We start from the raw sequence: 17,238 nt of genomic DNA on the forward strand, positions 1-17,238 counted from the left end.
TCAGCAGGTCGGTGACTCACGACAGAACCCCTGGAGTGTCAGCCAGTCAGTGAGTCACGACAGAACCTCTGGAGAGTCAGCCAGTCGGTGAGTCAAGACAGAACCCCTAGAATGTCATTGAGTCACGACAGGACCCCTGGAGTGTCAGCCAGTCGGTAAGTCACGACTTAACCCCTAGAGTGTCAGCCAGTCAGTGAGTCACGACAGAACCTCTGGAGTGTCAGCCAGTCAGTGAGTCACGACAGAACCTCTGTAGTGTCAGCCAGTCGGTGAGTCACGACAGAACCCCTGGAGTGGCAGCCAGTCGGTGAGTCACGACAGAACCTCTGGAGTGTCAGCCAGTCGGTGAGTCGCGACAGGACCCCTGGAATGTCATTGAGTCACGACAGAACCTCAGGAGTGTCAGCCAGTCGGTGAGTCATGACAGGATCCCAGGAGTGTCAGTCACGACAGAACCCCTGGAGTGTCGGCCAGTCGGTGAGTCACAACAGGACCCCTGGAGTGTCAGCCAGTCGGTGAGTCACGACAGGACCTCTGGAGTGTCAGCCAGTCAGTGAGTCACGACAGGAACCCTGGAGTATCAGCCAGACCAGTGAGTCACGACAGGAACCCTGGAGTATCAGCCAGACCAGTGAGTCACGACAGGAACCCTGGAGTATCAGCCAGACCAGTGAGTCACGACAGGACCCCAGGAGTGTCAGCCAGTCGGTGAGTCACGACAGAACCCCTGGAGTGTCGGCCAGTCGGTGAGTCACAACAGGACCCCTGGAGTGTCAGCCAGTCAGTGAGTCACGACAGGAACCCTGGAGTATCAGCCAGACCAGTGAGTCATGACAGGAACCCTGGAGTATCAGCCAGACCAGTGAGTCATGACAGGAACCCTGGAGTATCAGCCAGACCAGTGAGTCATGACAGGAACCCTGGAGTATCAGCCAGACCAGTGAGTCATGACAGGAACCCTGGAGTATCAGCCAGACCAGTGAGTCACGACAGGAACCCTGGAGTATCAGCCAGACCAGTGAGTCACGACAGGAACCCTGGAGTATCAGCCAGACCAGTGAGTCACGACAGGAACCCTGGAGTATCAGCCAGACCAGTGAATCACGACAGGAACCCTGGAGTATCAGCCAGACCAGTGAGTCACGACAGGAACCCTGGAGTATCAGCCAGACCAGTGAGTCACGACAGGACAAAATGTGTTTTTATTTAATTTATTTTTACTTATTTAATTATTTATTTTACCTTGTTTTGATATCATTCGTGCTGATTTTGCCCCATTTGTTGAATGAATCAACTGGCCAAAGTATTGACGGAAGGCACACACACCAAAAAATATAATTTCCAGAAATCTGACAGAAAGACTGAAAGCACTCCAGACAGACAGACAGCTGTGTGAGGCCATAAAGTGATCAAATCAAATAGCCCCCTGTGGTTCAGTCTGTCTCTGTGGTAGTTGTAGTTAGCCCCCTGTGGTTCAGTCTGTCTCTGTGGTAGCTATAGTTAGCCCCTGTGGTTCAGTCTGTCTCTGTGGTAGTTGTAGTTAACCCCCTGTGGTTCAGTCTGTCTCTGTGGTAGCTATAGTTAGCCCCTGTGGTTCAGTCTGTCTCTGTGGTAGCTATAGTTAGCCCCCTGTGGTTCAATCTGTCTCTGTGGTAGTTGTAGTTAGCCCCCTGTGGTTCAGTCTGTCTCTGTGGTAGTTGTAGTTAGAGACTGTGGTTCAGTCTGTCTCTGTGGTAGTTGTAGTTAGCCCCCTGTGGTTCAGTCTGTCTCTGTGGTAGTTGTAGTTAGCCCCCTGTGGTTCAGTCTGTCTCTGTGGTAGTTGTAGTTAGCCCCCTGTGGTTCAGTCTGTCTCTGTGGTAGTTGTAGTTAGAGACTGTGGTTCAGTCTGTCTCTGTGGTAGCTATAGTTAGCCCCCTGTGGTTCAGTCTGTCTCTGTGGTAGCTATAGTTAGCCCCCTGTGGTTCAGTCTGTCTCTGTGGTAGTTGTAGTTAGAGACTGTGGTTCAGTCTGTCTCTGTGGTAGTTGTAGTTAGAGACTGTGGTTCAGTCTGTCTCTGTGGTAGCTATAGTTAGCCCCCTGTGGTTCAGTCTGTCTCTGTGGTAGTTGTAGTTAGCCCCCTGTTGTTCAGTCTGTCTCTGTGGTAGCTATAGTTAGCCCCTGTGGTTCAGTCTGTCTCTGTGGTAGTTGTAGTTAGCCCCCTGTGGTTCAGTCTGTCTCTGTGGTAGTTGTAGTTAGCCCCCTGTGGTTCAGTCTGTCTCTGTGGTAGTTGTAGTTAGCCCCCTGTGGTTCAGTCTGTCTCTGTGGTAGTTGTAGTTAGAGACTGTGGTTCAGTCTGTCTCTGTGGTAGTTGTAGTTAGCCCCCTGTGGTTCAGTCTGTCTCTGTGGTAGTTGTAGTTAGAGACTGTGGTTCAGTCTGTCTCTGTGGTAGCTATAGTTAGCCCCCTGTGGTTCAGTCTGTCTCTGTGGTAGTTGTAGTTAACCCCCTGTGGTTCAGTCTGTCTCCTGTGGTAGTTGTAGTTAGCCCCCTGTGGTTCAGTCTGTCTCTGTGGTAGTTGTAGTTAGAGACTGTGGTTCAGTCTGTCTCTGTGGTAGTTGTAGTTAGCCCCCTGTGGTTTAGTCTGTCTCTGTGGTAGTTGTAGTTAGCCCCCTGTGGTTCAGTCTGTCTCTGTGGTAGCTATAGTTAGCCCCTGTGGTTCAGTCTGTCTCTGTGGTAGTTGTAGTTAGCCCCCTGTGGTTCAGTCTGTCTCTGTGGTAGCTGTAGATAGAGACTGTGGTTCAGTCTGTCTCTGTGGTAGCTATAGTTAGCCCCTGTGGTTCAGTCTGTCTCTGTGGTAGTTGTAGTTAACCCCCTGTGGTTCAGTCTGTCTCTGTGGTAGCTGTAGTTAGCCCCTGTGGTTCAGTGTGTCTCTGTGGTAGCTATAGTTACTACTCTCCCCCTTCCCTCTCTCTATCTCTCCTATCTCTCCTCTCCCCTTTCCCTCTCTCTTTATCTCTCCTATCTCTCCTCTCCTCTCCCCTTCCCTCTCTCTATCTCTCCTCTCCCCCTTCCCTCTCTCTTTATCTCTCCTATCTCTCATCTCCCCCTTCCCTCTCCTTATCTCTCCTCTCCCTCTTCCCTCTCCTTATCTCTCCTCTCCCCCTTCCCTCTCTCTTTATCTCTCCTATCTCTCCTCTCCTCTCCCGTTCCCTCTCTCTATCTCTCCTCTCCCCCTTCCCTCTCTCTTTATCTCTCCTCTCCCCCTTCCCTCTCTCTTTATCGTTCCTCTCCTCCTTCCCTCTCTTTTTCTCTCTCCTCTCCCCCTTCCCTCTCTCTATCTCTCCTCGCCCCCTTCCCGCTCACTATCTCTCCTCTCCCTTTCCCTCTCTCTCTATCTCTCTTTATATCTCATCTCCCCCTTCCCTCTCTCTCTATCTCTCTCTATCTGTCCTCTCCCCCTTCCCTCTCTCTCTATCTCTCTTTATCTCTCCTCTCCCCCTTCCCTCTCTCTTTATCTCTCCTCTCCCCCTTCCCTCTCTTTCTATCTCTCCTCTCCCCCTTCCCTCTCTTTTTCTCTCTCCTCTCCCCCTTCCCCCTCTCTCTATCTCTCCTCTCCCCCTTCCCTCTCTCTTTCTCTTTCTCTCCTCTCCCCCTTCCCTCTCCTTTTCTCTCTCCTCTCCCCCTTCCCTCATTCTATCTCTCCTCTCCCTCTTCCCACGCTCTCTCTCCTCTCTCCCTTCCCTCTCTCTATCTCTCCTCTCCCCCTTCTCTCTCTATCTCTCCTCTCCCCTTCCCTCTCTATCTATCTGTCCTCTCCCCCTTCCCTCTCTCTCTATCTCTCTTTATCTCTCCTCTCCCCCTTCCCTCTCTCTCTATCTCTCCTCTCCCCCTTCCCTCGCTCTTTATCTCTCCTCTCCCCCTTCCCTCCCTCTATCTCTCCTCTCCCCTTCCCTCTCTCTCTATCTGTCCTCTCCCCCTTCCCTCTCTCTATCTCTCTTTATCTCTCCTCTCCCCCTACCCTCTCTCTCTATCTCTCTTTATCTCTCCTCTCCCAATTCCCTCTCTCTCTATCTATCTGTCCTCTCCCCCTTCCCTCTCTCTCTATCTCTCTTTATCTCTCCTCTCCCCCTTCTCTCTCTCTATCTCCACCTTCCCCAATCTCTGTGTTTTATGGCTGAGGGATATTGAGTTATATTGCTTTCAGAGTAAATCAATCAATCAAATGTATTTTTAAAGACATTTTTACATCAGCAGATGTCACAAAGTGCTATGCAGAAACCCAACCTAAAACCCCAAACAGCAAGCAATGCAGATGTAGAAGCACGGTGGCTAGGAAAAACTCCCTAGAAAAGCAGGAACCTTAGGAAGAAACCTAGAGAAGAACCAGGCTATGAGGGGTGGCTAGTCCTCTTCTGGCTGTGCTGGGGGGAGAAGAACCAGGCTATGAGGGGTGGCCAGTCCTCTTCTGGCTGTGGTGAGGGGAGATTATAACAGAACATGGATATTTAGGGCCAGATTGATATTCAAGATGTTCAAATGTTCATAGACGGCCAGCAGGGTCAAATAATAACCACAGTGGATGTGGAGGGTGCAACAGGTCAGCACCTCAGGAGTAAATGTCAGTTGGCTTTTCATAACCGAGCATAGAACGGTGAGGTGCAGTGGGTGGGTGGGGCCCTGCCTGCCGCTGTTGTCCTGATTTCACCCTGTCCTCCGTCCTCTCCCCTCCATCTCCCAGCAGGCCCTGGATGTCTGGCAGCAGATAAGGCAGCTGTGGAGGCCGCCGCGCCGCGCCAAGCGCAGTAAATCCTGGGTGCTCTCTCTCCATGCACGCCCAGCGTGTCGCTCCCTTTCCCTCTCGTTCTACATCTCTCTGTCTCTTTCCATCTCGTTCTCCATCTCTCTCCATCTCTCTCTCTCTCTCTCTCTCTTGTTGTCCTTCCTTCCTCCAGTGGTGAGTGCCAGACCGCCTGCCAGCCCTGCTCTGCCCTGGTATCACATTTTCCTCACTGGTTCATGTCTATGGCACACTGGGCCTCTCTGGGGAACTGCTGAGCTCAGCACATCAGGAGGCTGTTCAGTGTTTAGTACACGGGCAGGGCAGTATTTCACTAGACACATGGCTAAGGGAAGAGTAGAGCAGTGGTTCCCAAACCTTTAATAGTCCCGTACCCCTTCAAACATTCAACCTCCAGCTGCGTACCCCCCCCTCCAGCACCAGGGTCAGAGCACTCTCAAATGTTGTTTTTTTGCCATCATTGTAAGCCTGCCACACACACACACACACACACACACTATACATTTATGAAAACAAAAGAATGAGTTTGAGTTTTTGTCACAACCCGGCTCAGGTTATTCCCCTAACAGGTTATTCCCCTAACAGGTTATTCCCCTAACAGGTTATTCCCCTAACAGGTTATTCTACTAACAGGTTATTCCCCTAACAGGTTATTCCCCTAACAGGTTATTCTACTAAAAGGTTATTCTACTAACAGGTTATTCCCCTAACAACATTAGAACTTATATTACCCCGAGTTAAAAGCAAAAATACAAAAATAAAAATCCTCCAATAAATGTTTAAAATTGGACGACAAGAGTCTCAGGTTGAAGTTTAGTCTGCAGGCTATTCCATAGGCAAGGAGCGTAACAGGAAAAGGCAGCCATACCCAACTCTGTGGAAATCGCATGGGCCTCAAGTGTAATCCATGCTTAAGACCTGGTTTTAGGAATTATAATTATAATATTGATGATAATTACATTATAATATAATATATTCTAATATATTATATTATAATATTGATGAGTTAATGATAAATAAGAAGGTAGCTTATTCAGAAGTGCTTTATTTACAAACATCTTACATATAAAACCTTATTTGTTCACCTAAAATGGTGAATAACTCACCACAGGTTAATGAGAAGGGTGTGCTTGAAAGGATGCACATAACTCTGCAATGTTGGGTTGTATTAGAGAGAGTCTCAGTCTTTAATAATTTTCCACACACAGTTTCTGTGCCTGAATGTAGTTTTCATGCTAGTGAGGGCCGAGAATCCACTCTCACATAGGTACGTGGTTGCAAAGGGCATCAGTGTCTTAACAGCACGATTTGCCAAGGCAGGATACTCTGACCACTGCCAAAATCCAGAAATCTGGCAGTGGTTTCTGATTAAATTAAATTACATTTTCACAGAACCACTTGTGGGAATTTCGATGAGGCTCTCTTGTTCAGACATCAGTAAGTGGACTGGAGGCAGGGCATGAAAGGGATAATGAATCCAGTTGTTTGTGTCGTCCGTTTCAGGAAAGTACCTGCGTAAAAAGCCAAGTCACTCAGGTGCTTCACATTTGACATTGCCTGTAAGTTTGAGTTCATTTGGACACAAAAAAAATCATACAATGATGGAAAGACCTGTGTGTTGTCCTTGGTAAAACGTCTTGGCACACCCGTCCCGTTAGCGGGATCATTTTCGTCAACATCCGCTGAATTGCAGAGCGCCAAATTCAAATTAAATTACTAAAAATATTACATTTTCATGAAATCACAAGAGCAATATAGCAAAACACAACTTATCTTGTTGTTAATACACCTGGCAGATTTTAAAAAAGCTTTACAGTGAAAGCAAACCAAGCGTTTATGTGAGGACATCTCTCTCAGCAGACAAAACATTACAAACAGCTAGCAGCAAAGTAGATTGGTCAAGAAAGTCAGAAAAGCAATAAAATGAATCGATTACCTTTGATGATCTTCGGATGTTTGCACTCACGAGACTCCCAGTTACACAATAAATGTTCCTTTTGTTCCATAAACATTATTTTTATATCCAAAAACCTCCATTTGGTTGGCACATTTTGTTCAGAAATCAGCAGGTCATGACGAGCAGATGAAAATTCCAAATAGTATCCGTAAATTTAGAAGAAACATGTCAAACATTTTTTATAATCAATCCTCAGGTTATAATCAATCCCAAGCATCAAAATACTGCCCCAACAGTACACTCAACAGGTTAATGCAGAAGAGCTCCAACTTCTTAATTAATCATAGCCTCAATTTTGCACATTGACTATAGTTGCAGAGAGTCCCTGTAATCCTAGAATCAGATCATTCAGGTGAGAAAAAACATCACCCAGATAGACCAGTCGTGTGAGAAACTCTTCATCATGCAAGCAGTCAGACAAGTGAAAACTATGGTCAGTAAAGAAAACTTTACGCTCGTCTCTCAATTTAAAACAACATTTCAAATCTTTGCCCCTTGATAACCAGAGCACTTCTGTATGTTGTAAAAGCGTTACATGGTCGCTGCCCATATCATATCAAAGTGCAGAAAATTTGACCTTGTCTTTAACAAAGTTAACCATTTTCAGTGTAGTGTCCAAAACGTCTTTCAAGCTGTCAGGCATTCCCTTGACAGTTAGAGACTCTCGGTGGATGCTGCAGTGGACCCAAGTGGCACTGCTTGCACGCGCATTACCACTCCACTATGTCTCCCTGTCATGGCTTTTGCACCATCAGTACAGATACCAACACATCTTGACCACCAAAGTCCATTTGATGTCTCCTGTTGTCCTGGTTTCCAGTGGTTTGCAGAAGAGGACGTCTTCCTTAATTGACCCCCCATAAACGTAACGGACATGTACCAGGAGCTGTGTCAGGCCTGTTGACTCATCCAGCTGTAACAGACATATACCAGGAGCTGTGCCAGGCCCACCACGTCTGTTGACTCATCCAGCTGTAACAGACATATACCAGGAGCTGTGCCACGTCTGTTGACTCATCCAGCTGTAACAGACATATACCAGGAGCTGTGCCAGGCCTGTTGACTCATCCAGTTGTAACAGACATATACCAGGAGCTGTGCCAGGCCTGTTGACTCATCCAGCTGTAAAAGACATATACCAGGAGCTGTGCCAGGCCCGCCACGTCTGTTGACTCATCCAGCTGTAACAGACATATACCAGGAGCTGTACCAGGCCCACCACGTCTGTTGACTCATCCAGCTGTAACAGACATATACCAGGAGCTGTGCCACGTCTGTTGACTCATCCAGCTGTAACAGACATATACCAGGAGCTGTGCCAGGCCTGTTGACTCATCCAGCTGTAACAGACATAACAGGAGCTGTGCCAGGTCTGTTGACTCATCCAGCTGTAACAGACATATACCAGGAGCTGTGCCAGGTCTGTTGACTCATCCAGCTGTAACAGACATATACCAGGAGCTGTGCCAGGTCTGTTGACTCATCCAGCTGTAACAGACATATACCAGGAGCTGTGCCAGGCCTGTTGACTCATCCAGTTGTAACAGACATATACCAGGAGCTGTGCCAGGCCCACCACGTCTGTTGACTCATCCAGCTGTAACAGACATATACCAGGAGCTGTGTCAGGCCTGTTGACTCATCCAGTTGTAACAGACATATACCAGGAGCTGTGCCAGGCCCACCACGTCTGTTGACTCATCCAGCTGTAACAGACATATACCAGGAGCTGTGTCAGGCCTGTTGACTCATCCAGTTGTAACAGACATATACCTGGAGCTGTGCCAGGCCCACCACGTCTGTTGACTCATCCAGCTGTAACAGACATATACCAGGAGCTGTGTCAGGCCTGTTGACTCATCCAGCTGTAACAGACATATACCAGGAGCTGTGTCAGGCCTGTTGACTCATCCAGCTGTAACAGACATATACCAGGAGCTGTGCCACGTCTGTTGACTCATCCAGTTTTAACAGACATATACCAGGAGCTGTGTCAGGCCTGTTGACTCATCCAGCTGTAACAGACATATACCAGGAGCTGTGTCAGGCCTGTTGACTCATCCAGCTGTAACAGACATATACCAGGAGCTGTGCCAGGCCTGTTGACTCATCCAGTTGTAACAGACATATACCAGGAGCTGTGCCAGGCCTGTTGACTCATCCAGCTGTAACAGACATATACCAGGAGCTGTGCCAGGTCTGTTGACTCATCCAGTTGTAACAGACATATACCAGGAGCTGTGCCAGGCCCACCACGTCTGTTGACTCATCCAGCTGTAACAGACATATACCAGGAGCTGTGTCAGGCCTGTTGACTCATCCAGCTGTAACAGACATATATCAGGAGCTGTGCCACGTCTGTTGACTCATCCAGTTTTAACAGACATATACCAGGAGCTGTGTCAGGCCTGTTGACTCATCCAGCTGTAACAGACATATACCAGGAGCTGTGTCAGGCCTGTTGACTCATCCAGCTGTAACAGACATATACCAGGAGCTGTGCCAGGCCTGTTGACTCATCCAGTTGTAACAGACATATACCAGGAGCTGTGCCAGGTCTGTTGACTCATCCAGCTGTAACAGACATATACCAGGAGCTGTGCCAGGTCTGTTGACTCATCCAGCTGTAACAGATATATACCAGGAGCTGTGCCAGGCCCTCCACGTCTGTTGACTCATCCAGCTGTAACAGACATATACCAGGAGCTGTGCCAGGCCCGCTACGTCTGTTGACTCATCCAGCTGTAACAGACATATACCAGGAGCTGTGCCACGTCTGTTTACTCATCCAGCTGTAACAGACATATACCAGGAGCTGTGCCACGTCTGTTGACTCATCCAGCTGTAACAGACATATACCAGGAGCTGTGCCAGGCCTGTTGACTCATCCAGCTGTAACAGACATAACAGGAGCTGTGCCAGGTCTGTTGACTCATCCAGCTGTAACAGACATATACCAGGAGCTGTGCCAGGTCTGTTGACTCATCCAGCTGTAACAGACATATACCAGGAGCTGTGCCAGGCCTGTTGACTCATCCAGTTGTAACAGACATATACCAGGAGCTGTGCCAGGTCTGTTGACTCATCCAGATGTAACAGACATATACCAGGAGCTGTGCCAGGCCTGTTGACTCATCCAGCTGTAACTCATAGAATTCACTGGTTTGTATGCGAAGCAGTAATTGTTTCAAAACATTTCCTGCCATGTCACTGATGCGTCGTGAAACAATGTTGTTTGATGAAGGATTTGTCTGTCTAATTTTTGGGACCATTTCCCCCAGCATTGTCCCAGCCATTTCTGCGGCAGCAGGAAGAATTTCGTCCTCCACAATAGTATGGGGCTTGCTTGTCCTCCCCACTCGGTAGCTCACCACATAAGACACTTCTAGCTCCTTCTTATTAATGGTATCTGTTGCTTTAATAAATGTCTTACTATTTGAAAGTCATCTTAATTCTCGTTCAAAAAAACTCCTATGGCTTATTTTTCAAATTGGCATGTTTTGTTTCTACGCATGTCACTAATATGTCACTAATATCACTGAAGGTGTCTCCCCTTCCCGTTCCGGTGGCGCTCGGCGGTCGTCGTCGCCGGTCTACTAGCTGCCACTGAAGGTTTCTCCCCTTCCCGTTCCGGTGGCGCTCGGCGCTCGTCGTCGTAAGTCTACTAGCTGCCACTGAAGGTTTCTCCCCTTCCCGTTCCGGTGGCGCTCGGCGGTCGTCGTCGCCGGTCTACTAGCTGCCACTGAAGGTGTCTCCCCTTCCCGTTCCGGTGGCGCTCGGCGGTCGTCGTCGCCGGTCTACTAGCTGCCACTGAAGGTGTCTCCCCTTCCCATTCGGGTGGCGCTCGGCGGTCGTCGTCGCCGGTCTACTAGCTGCCACTGAAGGTGTCTCCCCTTCCCGTTCCGGTGGCGCTCGGCGGTCGTCGTCGCCGGTCTACTAGCTGCCACTGAAGGTGTCTCCCCTTCCCATTCGGGTGGCGCTCGGCGGTCGTCGTCGCCGGTCTACTAGCTGCCACTGAAGGTGTCTCCCCTTCCCGTTCCGGTGGCGCTCGGCGGTCGTCGTCGCCGGTCTACTAGCTGCCACTGAAGGTGTCTCCCCTTCCCGTTCCGGTGGCGCTCGGCGGTCGTCGTCGCCGGTCTACTAGCTGCCACTGAAGGTGTCTCCCCTTCCCGTTCCGGTGGCGCTCGGCGGTCGTCGTCGCCGGTCTACTAGCTGCCACTGAAGGTGTCTCCCCTTCCCGTTCCGGTGGCGCTCGGCGGTCGTCGTCGCCGGTCTACTAGCTGCCACTGAAGGTTTCTCCCCTTCCCGTTCCGGTGGCGCTCGGCGCTCGTCGTCGTAGGTCTACTAGCTGCCACTGAAGGTTTCTCCCCTTCCCGTTCCGGTGGCGCTCGGCGGTCGTCGTCGCCGGTCTACTAGCTGCCACTGAAGGTGTCTCCCCTTCCCGTTCCGGTGGCGCTCGGCGGTCGTCGTCGCCGGTCTACTAGCTGCCACTGAAGGTGTCTCCCCTTCCCATTCGGGTGGCGCTCGGCGGTCGTCGTCGCCGGTCTACTAGCTGCCACTGAAGGTGTCTCCCCTTCCCGTTCCGGTGGCGCTCGGCGGTCGTCGTCGCCGGTCTACTAGCTGCCACTGAAGGTGTCTCCCCTTCCCGTTCCGGTGGCGCTCGGCGGTCGTCGTCGCCGGTCTACTAGCTGCCACTGAAGGTGTCTCCCCTTCCCGTTCCGGTGGCGCTCGGCGGTCGTCGTCGCCGGTCTACTAGCTGCCACTGAAGGTGTCTCCCCTTCCCGTTCCGGTGGTGCTCGGCGGTCGTCGTCGCCGGTCTACTAGCTGCCACTGAAGGTGTCTCCCCTTCCCGTTCCGGTGGCGCTCGGCGGTCGTCGTCGCCGGTCTACTAGCTGCCACTGAAGGTGTCTCCCCTTCCCGTTCCGGTGGTGCTCGGCGGTCGTCGTCGCCGGTCTTCTAGCTGCCACTGAAGGTGTCTCCCCTTCCCATTCGGGTGGTGCTCGGCGGTCGTCGTCGCCGGTCTACAGCTGCCACTGAAGGTGTCTCCCCTTCCCATTCGGGTGGCGCTCGGCGGTCGTCGTCGCCGGTCTACTAGCTGCCACTGAAGGTGTCTCCCCTTCCCATTCGGGTGGTGCTCGGCGGTCGTCGTCGCCGGTCTACTAACTGCCACTGAAGGTGGCTCCCCTTCCCGTTCGGGCGGCGCTCGGTGGTCGTCGTCGCCGGTCTACTAGCTGCCACTGAAGGTGTCTCCCCTTCCCATTCGGGTGGTGCTCGGCGGTCGTCGTCGCCGGTCTACTAGCTGCCACTGAAGGTGTCTCCCCTTCCCATTCGGGTGGTGCTCGGCGGTCGTCGTCGCCGGTCTACTAGCTGCCACTGAAGGTGTCTCCCCTTCCCATTCGGGTGGTGCTCGGCGGTCGTCGTCGCCGGTCTTCTAGCTGCCACTGAAGGTGTCTCCCCTTCCCGTTCCGGTGGCGCTCGGCGGTCGTCGTCGCCGGTCTACTAGCTGCCACTGAAGGTTTCTCCCCTTCCTGTTCCGGTGGCGCTCGGCGGTCGTCGTCACCGGTCTACTAGCTGCTATCGATTCAACTTGTCGTTGTCGACAGGTGCAGGTTGTAGTACTGCTGGTAGTAGCAGTACTACCAGTAGAGCTGATATGTGTCTCTATGGAATTGCTTTATTTAACGCGGTGTCATCTTCATACTGTTTTAACGTCTGTAGTTGTGTTTTTTTTGCATGTTACTGTATATTTGATTGTTTTTGATCGTAAACTAAAACACAGAATCAGACGTGTTTCTAAACTAATCCGATCTGTAAGTGGTTGGATTTATAGAAACTGATAGTGAGATGGTTGTTCCAGTTTACATGGTGTGGAGTCTCCATTTTTAATATATATTCTTCCCTACCAGTTCTCAGTTCTCTGGGCGATGTGAATACGCTGGATATCTTCCTGCAAGAGTTTGTCTCTATCACGTTGAAAACCATTATAACGTAAACACGTCTAAGAAGAGAGAAAGAGAGAGATTCAAGTGTAACATTCTGTTCCCGGTGGTGAAGATTTACTAGGGTATATCTGTGTGTTGCTGGGTTGGATTAGGTGTAATTACTATCTGGTGTGTATTGCTGTGGATGGGTTAGTTGTAACTACCCTCTGGTGTGTATTGCTGGGTTGGATTAGGTGTAATTACTCTCTGGTGTGTATTGCTGTGGATGGGTTAGTTGTAATTACCCTCTGGCGTAACATAACTCCTGTTTGCTGGTGTCCTCCCAGAGAGGTTGGCCCACGGGACAGTCGCTAAGTTACTCTGAGTTATGAAGCCTTCCTCAGCCATGACACAAGCCTGGGACCGTTGCCCTGTAGCTTCAGCTACAGAATCAGCTGAAACAGAAAGGCTAGATAAGGGACAGCACAGATAGGAAACAGGAAGTAGAAGCTGCCTGCTCAGATGTACAGGACAGATTAGTAGCATGATGTCATTCCTTAGTGAATCGGTTTTAAACCAATAGAATGCAACTTGTCTCATAGGTTCACATCCTAAAGCTTTGCAGGTAGAACATGGACCAATCTTTATTTTTTTTTAAATTTAATCTAGGCAAGTCCGTTAAGAACAAATTCTTAATTTTCAATGATTGGAACAGTGGGTTAAACTGCCTTGTTCAGGGGGCAGAACGACAGATTTGTACCTTGTCAACTCGGGGATTCGATCTTGCAACCTTTACGGTTTACTAGTCCAATGCACTAACCACTAGGCTACCTGCCGCACCCAATCAGCAGGGAGTATTACCACGTAGTGTGGCCCTGCACATTGTCCAACAGTGAAGCATCTTGCATTTAACAATCTTTGTCAATCATGCAATGATCTCTTCTGCTTGGCCTGACCGCCTGTCTGCTGTCACTACTCTGTGTGTGAGAGGAGAGGGATGTGGTCAGACAGTGGAACCACAGGGTCTGTCCAGTGTGGTGCTCCCAGACATGTCAGGAAGTTCCCTGTGTCCAGACCGTCTCAGAACATCCCTGAGAGGAAGTGTGGGCAGTGATAAATCTTCCCCGCCCCCTCCATCCCCAACACTGTCAGGGGGAGGTTTCTCAATGTGACAACACAACACGTTATCAGCATCCTACCTGCACAATGGATCAGGATGTCAATAACAGGGACATTGGTTGTGACACAGCACTGTCACGAAGAATAGGCCTCTGAAGTACCAGCATGCATAACACAGCATGATAGAAACACAACTGGATCATTGATTAATGATCCTGATTTAACAGAATAACCTTTACCATGCATTGTAGGTTCTATCCAAGTTCTCTGGTCTCCCTCACTACCAGTTCTCTGGTCTCCCTCCCTACCAGTTCTCTGGTCTCCCTCACTACCAGTTCTCTGGTCTCCCTCACTACCAGTTCTCTGGTCTCCCTGCCTACCAGTTCTCTGGTCTCCCTCACTACCAGTTCTCTGGTCTCCGTCACTACCAGTTCTCTGGTCTCCCTCCCTACCAGTTCTCTGGTCTCCCTCACTACCAGTTCTCTGGTCTCCCTCACTACCAGCTCTCTGGTCTCCCTCACTACCAGTTCTCTGGTCTCCATCACTACCAGTTCTCTGGTCTCCCTCCCTACCAGTTCTCTGGTCTCCCTCACTACCAGTTCTCTGGTCTCCCTCCTTACCAGTTCTCTGGTCTCCCTCACTACCAGTTCTCTGGTCCCCCTCACTACCAGTTCCCTGGTCTCCCTCCCTGCCAGTTCTCTGGTCTCCCTCACTACCAGTTCTCTGGTCCCCCTCCCTACCACTCCTCTGGTCCCCCTCCCTGTCAGTTCTCTGGTCTCCCTCCTTACCAGTTTTCTGGTCTCCCTCCCTACCAGTTCTCTGGTCTCCCTCACTACCAGTTATCTGGTCTCCCTCCCTACCAGTTCTCTGGTCTCCCTCCCTATCAGTTCTCTGGTCTCCCTCCCTGTCAGTTCTCTGGTCTCTCTCTCTACCAGTTCACTGGCCTCCCTCCCTACCAGTTATCTGGTCCCCCTCCCTACCAGTCCTCTGGTCCCCCTCCCTGTCAGTTCTCTGGTCTCCCTCCCTGTCAGTTCTCTGGTCTCCCTCCCTACCAGTTCTCTGGTCTCCCACCCTACCAGTTCTCTGGTCTCCCTCCCTACCAGTTCTCTGGTCTCCCTCCCTACCTGTTCTCTGGTCTCCCTCCCTGCCAGTTCTCTGGTCCCCCTCCCTACCAGTTCTCTGGTCTCAGTTCTCTGGTCTCCCTCCCTACCAGTTCTCTGGTCCCCCTCCCTGTCAGTTCTCTGGTCTCAGTTCTCTGGTCTCCCTCCCTACCAGTTCTCTGGTCTCCCTCCCTACCAGTTATCTGGTCCCCCTCCCTGTCAGTTCTCTGGTCTCCCTCCCTACTAGTTCTCTGGTGCCTCTCCCTGTCAGTTCTCTGGTCCCCCTCCCTACCAGTTCTCTGGTCCCCCTCCCTACCAGTTCTCTGGTCCCCCTCCCTACCAGTTCTCTGGTCCCCCTCCCTACCACTTCTCTGGTCCCCCTCCCTACCAGTTCTCTGGTCCCACTCCCTACCAGTTCTCTGGTCCCCCTCCCTACCAGTTCTCTGGTCCCCCTCCCTACCAGTTCTCTGGTCTCCCTCCCTACCAGTTCTCTGGTCCCCCTCCCTACCAGTTCTCTGGTCCCCCTCCCTGTCAGTTCTCTGGTCTCAGTTCTCTGGTCTCCCTCCCTACCAGTTCTCTGGTCTTCCTCCCTACCAGTTCTCTGGTCTCCCTCCCTACCAGTTCTCTGGTCCCCCTCCCTGTCAGTTCTCTGGTCTCAGTTCTCTGGTCTCCCTCCCTCCCAGTTCTCTGGTCCCCCTCCCTACCAGTTCTCTGGTCCCCCTCCCTGTCAGTTATCTGGTCTCCCTCCCTAACAGTTCTCTGGTCCCCCTCCCTGTCAGTTCTCTGGTCCCCCTCCCTACCAGTTCTCTGGTCCCCCTCCCTACCAGTTCTCTGGTCTCCCTCCCCACCAGTTCTCTGGTCTCCCTCCCTACCAGTTCTCTGGTCCCCCTCCCTACCAGTTATCTGGTCCCCTTCCGTACCAGTTCTCTGGTCCCCCTCCCTACCAGTTCTCTGGTCTCCCTCCCTACCAGTTCTCTGGTCCCCCTCCCTACCAGTTATCTGGTCCCCCTCCCTACCAGTTCTCTGGTCTCCCTCCCTACCAGTTCTCTGGTCCCCCTCCCTACCAGTTATCTGGTCCCCTTCCTTACCAGTTCTCTGGTCCCCCTCCCTACCAGTTCTCTGGTCTCCCTCCCTACCAGTTCTCTGGTCCCCCTCCCTACCAGTTATCTGGTCCCCCTCCCTACCAGTTCTCTGGTCTCCCTCCCTACCAGTTCTCTGGTCTCCCTCCCTACCAGTTATCTGGTCTCCTTCCCTACCAGTTATCTGGTCTCCCTCCCTACCAGTTATCTGGTCTCCCTCCCTACCAGTTCTCTGGTCCCCCTCCCTACCAGTTCTCTGGTCTCAGTTCTCTGTTCTCCCTCCCTACCAGTTATCTGGTCTCCCTCCCTACCAGTTCTCTGGTCCCCCTCCCTACCAGTTCTCTGGTCTCCCTCCCTACCAGTTCGCTGGTCCCCCTCCCTACCTTTTCTCTGGTCTCAGTTCTCTGTTCTCCCTCCCTCCCAGTCCTCTGGTCTCCCTCCCTACCAGTTCTCTGGTCCGCCTCCCTACCAGTTCTCTGGTCTCCCTCCCAGTCCTCTGGTCTCCCTCCCAGATCTCTGTAGTGACGCCTGTTGAGATGCACTTAGACCGCCGTGCCACTCGGGCGCTTGTGTGTGTGTGTGTGTGTGTGTGTGTGTGTTTTGCAGAGTCAGATGGTCTGTGTTCCATTGCAGAGGGCCTTGGCTCTGTGTATCTCTCTGACACTGTCTTCACGGCTGAGACCACACTTTTTTGGCCCTCTGCCTAACCCCTGTGTTCAATTTACAGAGGCAAGCCTCATCTAATAACATTTTCTCTGTCTTCCTGCTGGAAACGGACTTAAATGTTTTCATCTGGATCTCTCTTTCCCTCTATTTTCTCCTCTCTCTTCCACTCTCTTTCCCTCTCTCTTTCTCTCTCTCTTTCCTTCTCTATTTCCCTCTCTCTGTCTCTCTCTCTGTCTCTCTCTCTCTTTCTCTCTCTCTTTCCCTCTCTCTTTCCCTCTCTCTTCTCCTCTCTCTTGTGTGTGTGGTCCCCCTCTCTATCAGTTCTCTGGTCTCCCTCTCTACCAGTTCTCTGGACTCCCTCTCTACCAGTTCTCTGGTCCGCCTCCCTACCAGTTCTCTGGTCCCCCTCCCTACCAGTTCTCTGGTCTCCCTCCCTACCAGTTATCTGGTCTCCCTCCCTACCAGTTCTCTGGTCTCTCTCCCTACCAGTTCTCTGGTCTCCCTCCCTGTCAGTTCTCTGGTCTCTCTCCCTACCAGTTCTCTGGTCTCCCTCCCTACCAGTTAGCTTTTGATATTTAGTTGGGGGAAACCTCTCCGGCTCATTCTCAGGTCAAAACCATG

At 51.3% G+C, this 17,238-nt stretch overlaps 1 protein-coding gene across 1 annotated transcript; it reads left to right on the forward strand.

The window, feature by feature from the left end:
- The first annotated feature begins 420 nt into the window (after positions 1-420).
- LOC139384645 (uncharacterized) lies at positions 421-16,486 on the forward strand. The gene is made up of 4 exons (XM_071129459.1): positions 421-477; positions 15,144-15,428; positions 15,652-16,090; positions 16,464-16,486. Exons 1-4 carry the CDS (start codon positions 421-423, stop codon positions 16,484-16,486), a joined length of 804 nt encoding a protein of 267 aa, XP_070985560.1.
- Positions 16,487-17,238: the final 752 nt, after the last annotated feature.

This window comes from Oncorhynchus clarkii, chromosome 26, assembly GCF_045791955.1.
Source record: "Oncorhynchus clarkii lewisi isolate Uvic-CL-2024 chromosome 26, UVic_Ocla_1.0, whole genome shotgun sequence".
Classification (NCBI taxonomy): domain Eukaryota; kingdom Metazoa; phylum Chordata; class Actinopteri; order Salmoniformes; family Salmonidae; genus Oncorhynchus; species Oncorhynchus clarkii.

Excerpts from the sequence above, each read along its gene's own strand:
- LOC139384645 (XM_071129459.1), top strand. The coding sequence starts at position 421 with ATGACAGGATCCCAGGAGTGTCAGTCACGACAGAACCCCTGGAGTGTC. Across the intron at positions 478-15,143 it reads CCTGGAGTGTCGGCCAGTCG|TTCTCTGGTCCCCCTCCCTA; the intron begins GTGAGTCACAAC and ends TCTCCCTGTCAG. Across the intron at positions 15,429-15,651 it reads TCTCTGGTCTCAGTTCTCTG|TTCTCTGGTCCCCCTCCCTA; the intron begins GTCTCCCTCCCT and ends CCTCCCTGTCAG.